Source organism: Schistocerca americana, chromosome 7 (genome assembly GCF_021461395.2).
Source record: "Schistocerca americana isolate TAMUIC-IGC-003095 chromosome 7, iqSchAmer2.1, whole genome shotgun sequence".
NCBI classification, from domain to species: Eukaryota; Metazoa; Arthropoda; class Insecta; order Orthoptera; family Acrididae; genus Schistocerca; species Schistocerca americana.
In genome coordinates this window covers 425,273,006-425,280,173 of record NC_060125.1, presented here as the reverse complement: position 1 = coordinate 425,280,173, position 7,168 = coordinate 425,273,006, and the positions used below count along the sequence as shown (strand labels likewise).

General features: G+C 39.8%; 1 protein-coding gene across 1 annotated transcript in view; it reads right to left on the bottom strand.

Moving 5' to 3' along the window:
* Positions 1-830: 830 nt before the first annotated feature.
* Positions 831-7,168, bottom strand: part of LOC124622979 (sialin-like) — a 112,609-nt gene continuing 106,271 nt past the window's right edge. Inside the window, exon 9 of the mRNA XM_047148768.1 lies at positions 831-1,348. Coding sequence (XP_047004724.1) covers positions 1,193-1,348 — 156 coding nt within the window. The 3' untranslated portion in view covers positions 831-1,192. The remainder of the gene's footprint in view (positions 1,349-7,168) is intronic.

Below are 7,168 nucleotides of genomic sequence, written 5' to 3'. Positions count from 1 at the left end.
ATTAAATTATTGTATGCAGACGAAATGGATTACTATAGTGTATAGGCAACTCCTGTGCCTTCCTTAAACCTGCTGCCATTGGTTCCAATGTCATTCAGTAAAACCAAAAGGAGGGATGCAGCTATGAGCACTAGTAGGAAGACAATCAAAAATGAGATTTTCGTGAAGCTTTTGACATTCACTCTGAACTAAAAACTGGTATACTGAAGCGTTGAAAATCAGTGAAATCATTTAGTTATCACACAAATGTAACCTACTAGTCTGTCCTACATTTATACATTTATAGATTCTTTTAAATATTCATACTGTAGGCTCATTACATGTGACTGAATTACGTAGTTATTTCTGCTAAACGCTAGCCAAAGAGCTCAAATCCTGCAAGATTTTGTGTCCACAGGTCTGAAACTTGTATAATGTAGCACATAGCTTTTTTAATATGTATTACGATACTGAACATCAAAGAAAGGAAAGAAGTAAAATGACAAAAGTGTAGTCCAGATTATAAAAATTAAATAATTCATGCTCATCTAGGTATTCGTGCACTCACAACAAAAACACAAGTGTATTCAAGTTTTTGCATTAGTGTATGGTTGTAGGCGTTTTCATTATAGATAGTGAGAGGCTTGTAACTCATATTATAAAAGGTATCAGAATTTTATTCTGTCCTATCTTTAGTTATCAATTTTCACCCTACCGTAGTCCAGTCAAGAAAGATACAATCTTTCTCGAATTTTAAAAAGGTGGACTCACCTATGATATTCACAATGGAGAAGAGATTCTCAAAAGTTTTATTACATATATATTTAAAAAACATAAAATTTTAACGGCAATTCAGGAACATTTTTCTAGTATTAAGAAACATGCCAGACGTACTGGTGTGTCAGTTGCACACATTCTCTTCTGTCACTGCTTATCACATCCTTCTTGAGCTGTTCATCTGCTTGTAACATTTGCAGGAACAGAGTTCTGACTCACAGAACCATAAAACAACAACAAAGATTGTCATAAATTGTTGCTTTTCATGTGCACTGATCCATACTCAATCTCCGAGCATTGAAAGCGTCCTTATGACGTAACTGAATTCCTCCCAATACATGCATGTGGGCAGAGGTACACCAGTTTCTTATTGCTTTCGGCTGTGTTTTGCTACCTCGTATGCATCACACAGTGTCGGCACAATTTGAAATTATACCTATGAGGCCAGCTTCTGTTTCCTCTTCTTCTCTCTGCGCTCTTCCCATTTAACTTCTTGATCGTCAACAGATCCAAAAATGAGGAACAGAAAGTACGGTACAACTGATAATGTCATGGCCAGGTAGAAGACGTATTTCCACTGCTGTATTGTTTGCTGTAACAGAATTACAAAACAAATATTCATTACTGTTTCTTGATAAAATAATGCATCTGAGGTACACATGCTGAGCGCAGTTGCAGAAGATAACTTCTGAAACTGAACAGCATAAGTACAATCGAAAGCAGTAGGTATTCAAAGAAGGTGGTGTACAATCGTTAAGACAGTAACAGTTACATAATAGCAAAAAGAATGTATGTGACGTAGATAGTAAATACAACTGGGCTGTAAGAATTGAATGTGAAAATGACAAGCCAATGTTAAATGCAACAAAGTGAAAAAACTACACGAAAATTCAGTGCTACGGAGAATATAAACTCAGTAACATCTTAACCGTAGGACTCACTCTGGGGTCATAGGTGACCCCAATCATCTTTACTACGGATAAAATAATATTTCTATTTCTTGTAAAAATCCAGAATTTTATGACTTTTACCACACAGTATTGTAGTTCTCTCACAAAAATTTTTAGAGCGCTTGACGCAACATTTAAATCAATAATTAACAAAAACTACTGTTGGGGACAATTATGACCACAGATAGATTATAAGTAACATTCATAGAATGTATAGATTATCAACTATCAATCTCTTTCTTAGGTATTTTGAGTTGGTAACACTGAATTCAGGTGTTATTCAGGTGTTACTCAGAACTAACCTCAAACTGGAAGTTCGTTTGTACATTTGTTGTACGTTTGTTGTTGCGGTGTAATTTCAGCATGGTTGGAATACGTTTTGCTCCTGGCTATAGTGTAGAACAAGCTATGGAAGACTTATTTCGTAGCAGTAGTGATTCAGAAGGTAGTGACGCCGAAGATGATGGAACAGAGACACAGGTAGACCAAAGTGATGAAATTTGTTTATATGAATTAGAAGAAAATGATATTCTTGCTGAAAATGATGACAGTGGAGAAGATGAAAGTGCAGTACTGGTAAGCAGGGGTCGGGATATTGCATGGAGTACAAAAGAACTATCAATTCGTAGATTTCCAATCCGAAACATACAACGATTTTCAGCAGGTATTCCTAGTACAGTTAGTGTTAGCTCAGCTGTTGACTGTTTCAGGCAGTTTATTACTAATGAATTGCTGGATATAATAGTTCAGTTCACAAATCAACGAGGAAATGAATTGAAAGTGTCTGGAAAATTAGTTGACTGGCGTGATACAGACAGATGCGAGCTTCTTTCATTTTTGGGCTTGCTGATTCTGTATGGCGTACAGAAGAGCCGGGGGAAACCTATTGACGAATTTTGAGACTCTGAATATAGCACTCCTCTATTCCGTGCTACTATGTCGAGGAGGCGATATCAGGACATTCTGCGTTCACTTCGTCTTGACGACCGCATCACAAGACTTGAAAGGAAAGAGAGGACTGGAAATAAGGCTGAAGCTGTACAGGAAATATTTGATTTGTTTGCCGTGCAATGTCAAACATCATTTATACCTTCCAGCAACATTACTGTTGATGAACATCTTTGCGTATACAGAGCTCGGTGCAGTATCAAGGTCTACATTCCTTCAAAGCCAGGAAAGTATGGCATCAAGATATGGTGCGCAGTAGACTGTGAACATGGTTATCTAACAAATCTTCAAATGTACACTGGAAGGAGTGGTGATGTGAGAGAAGTGAATCAAGGCAAGAGAGTGTCTTAGACTTAGTGCGTCATCTGGCTGGCAGTGGTAGGAATATTACCACTGACAATTTTTTCACGAGCTATGACCTTGGGCAAGAATTGTTGAAAATGAAGTTCACTTGTAGGTACTCTACGTTCTACAAGAAAAGAAGTCCCAAAAGAGTTTTTGCCTTCGAAAACTAGGGAAGAATGCACTACCAGATTTGCATACGGTGGTAAAACCCTATTAGTTTCGTATGTTCCAAAAAGAAATAAGGCTGTGCTACTCCTGTCAACACAACATCAATCATTTGAAGTGCCCAAAGAAAACAACTTGAAACGAAAACCAGAAGTAGTGTTGTATTACAACTCAATAAAATCAGGTGTTGATACGCTAGATCAAATGAGCTCTTACTATTCTGTGAAAAAGGGTACAAAACGTTGGCCATTAGCAGTATTTTATGATCTTGTCGATCTAGCTGCACTCATTGCCTACAGACTCTTCTGTGTTGCTGTTGAAAAAACAGAGACACGACTTTTTCTAATGAAGTTGGCCAAAGAAATGGCAAAGCCCCAAGTGGAACGTCGTTTGAGTTTACCACAAGCAAGGAACAAGGATATTATTAGCAGTATCAATCGGTGTGGATTTGATGATCTGTTAGACAATGGACATCCAGACGTAATATCCGACAATCAGAAGAGAAAGCGAGGCAGATGCTCCATTTGCCCCCGATCAAAGGACACAAAATACAATTCAACATGCAAAAAGTGTAACAAATTTGTTTGCAAGGAATATTCTGAAATAGTTACTACTTGCAAAATATGTGCAGATGACTATGGTACGGATTCCGGTTAGAATTATGTTTCCTGTTGAGTTGTTTATCACATTTTCTGTAAATCTGAAGCCATTGTGAAACATTTATGAGTGAAACAAATTATGACTTAGAGTAATATTGTAACTTCTGATATGTAATTACTCTGCCATATGTAATTTAATTCTACTATGTACATACCTGTTAAAAAAGCTGTGAAATGTGTCTAAATAATAAATAAAATGTAAACAAACAGTATTAAACGACATTACGTTGTTCTCTCAGTGATTAGTGCACACAGTCAATTATATATTGATTGGGGTCATGTATGACCCCAGATGGAGTACTAGGGAAATCTTAGCAGAGTGAGTCCTAGGGTTAAAGAAAACAAAATCATTAGAGAAAAGAGGTAATATTTCCCTTCAGCTATTATGTAATAAGATACAATACAAAATACAGAGACTGGCTGCGAGATAGTATTGATTTAAATCTAGGGGCAGAGGCGAAAATTTGGACTGGACTATGATTCGAACCCAGGTGTCCTGCTTACTATGGAGGTTTGTTGATCACTGCTCCATCCGGGCACAGTGGTCATCGCAACTCCACGATTCAAATCAAAGCCCACTGGCAGCCAATGTCTGTAATTCTTGTTTGTCTTAATTCACAGTGGTTGATGGATCGAAATCGTGTCCACACATATACAATTGAGGCCAGGACAGCCAATGATCTCTTCAGAGCACGCCAAGTCCGAAATCATACGGGAATTGGTGAAATGTTGCGAGTAATGACAATAATGGGCGAGGGGGACTACAATAATGGTGTATGGATAAGTCGAGAATTTGGGTCTGATGGGAGGTGTGCTAGGGTAGTCCGAATGTTGCTGTGACCACTGTGTCCAAAAGGGGCAGTGGACAGCGAATCGAAATAGTAAGCTGAAGACGTGGGTTCGAATCCCAATCAAGCACAAATTCTCGACTTCCCCACTGATTTAAATCAAGGTCCACTTGCAACCAATATCTGTAAGTCTTTTGTATCTTAATTCATAGTGGCTGCTGGATTAAAATGGTTTCTGTTAATTCGGAAATGTCTGAAAGAACAGACACCACATATATATTATGTAATGGTTATGGTAAAGTAATCGTATACCAAAACAAGACTATTTTAAATTGATGGAAGCTGTGTATTTTCATTTCTTACAGTAGTATTGAAAAATAAAAGGAAATGATCATATGTAGCTCAAAAAAAGTTAATGTAGGACTGCAGTTTCATTTATCAGTTACTACCGAAAAACATACGCTCTAAGACGACTCTCAGCGAGATGTTTGATTGAGTCCGTAGAAGTCGACTGACGCCAAACAGTACTAACAGGTTTGTGGTCCTTGTTAATTTAACCTGAATAGAACGTTGAGCTGCTACTGTCTGTGGATTCAGGCCAAAGATTATCATGCTTCAGTTTCTTGGCAACGACAACAAGGCGGCCATATAGTGACACTACAATGCAAAAGGATGTACTTTCTGACTCTGGACCACGTGTGCCTGTTACATAGGATGTTCCAGCTTTATGGAGGACAAAATGAACTATTTAGAAACAAGAGCAAGAAACAGTGGCGCTTCAGTAGGATCCTTTCATAACCTAAGTGTGATGCAGAGGTTGACAGGCTAACTAGAAAATCAATTCCGCATTGATTCAGTTAAGCTTTACTCATACTTTATGTTGTCGTGCAATACAGCCCGATGAGATGGAATAGCAATTGATAACTTTAGTATTACGAGGACCATTCAATGAGTAATGCAACACAATCTTTTTTCCTGGAAGCAGGTTGGTTTCATTCAGTATTCCAGCTCACCATATTATCCACCACTCTTTTGACTAGAAAACCTTATTTTTCAACATGGTTTCCTTTCAGTGCAATGTCATTACGCCACCCTACTGGGAGGGTTTGTATGCCTGCATGGTACCACTCTACTGGTCGACATCGGAGGCAAAGTCATGCTGCATCAGTATTCTCCCCGTCATCCACGTACTGCTTACTGTGGAGTGCATCCTTCTTTACGCCAAACAAACAGATGAAATTCGGAAGTTGTGTAATCCGGGTTCAGTGGTGTATGTCGAACAAAAGACCAATGAAGTTTTGTGAACTCCTCTTGGAGTGAGACCTTGCTTTGTCATGGAGAAGGGGAAGTTTGTTTGTATTTTTGTGACGACAGACATGCTGCAGACGATACTTCAGTCTCCTGAGGGTAGCACAATACGCTTCAGAGTTGACAGTTGCACCACAACGGACGGCATAAAACAGAATGGCCCTCTCGGAGTCTCAGAAGACCATCACCACGACTTTACCGGATGAGGGTGCGGCTATGAACTTTTTCTTCGGAGGAGTGATGATGTGGCGCCAATCTATGCATTGTCGTTTTGTTTCTTGTTCCAAATTATGACCCACGTTTCATCGGGTGTGACGATATTCGACGAAAAACTGTCACGATCAGCCTCGTCATGTACAAGATACTCCGTACAGGTTGTCCTCCGTTGCTCTTTATGGTCCTCTGTTTGGCGGCGAGGAACCCAGCTAATACAATAGTTTGAGTACCCTAACTCGTGGACGAGTTTATCAGCACTACCATCCAAGACGTCCCATTGTGCAGCGAGGTGTTTGATTGTAATTCGTCGGTCATCTCGAATGAGAGTGTCTGCACGTTCCAACATCGAAAGACTCACGGCTGTGTGTGAGAGATCAGAGAGATTTGCTCGAGATTCTTACTATGAAGACACATCTTGCTCAACCACTCACCAGGTCTCAGTAAACATTATGCAATCGCCTGTGAATATCTGCGATGCTCTGGTGTTCTACCAAAAGTAACTCAATGACAGGTTTTTGCTTGGAACGCACCTCCGTCACAGCCGCCAATTTGAAGGCTACATATTGCGCCGCCACCTATCGGAAATACATGGAACTATAACGGCTGAAGCAGGAATATTCCATGATGTCCCACAACAGAGTTAGCATACTTTCAATTAAAATTGGCCAAGAAAAAGAGTATTGCATTACTTATTCAACACCCCTCATATATTATCCAAACCTTTAAGTACGTTCAATTCCTAAAATAGTGTCATAAACAATGCCAGCACCTATTGCACAACGTTGAAATGTTGGTATAAATTTCAAGTGAACAAAAGAAACATTCACGCCGCGGAGGCCCATGTTCCTACTAAAACCATCCACCCACACCGTCCCACTCTCCCTCCGCGGGCTGTCCTCCTCCTCCGTGAATCCCGCCGCCTCTATCGCTCCTTCCAGCGCACTCGTGACAGGGATACACTCCAACGCCACCGGCAAATGCAGCGACACGTACGGAACCTTATTACAGCAACGAAACGCCGGGACTGGCGCCA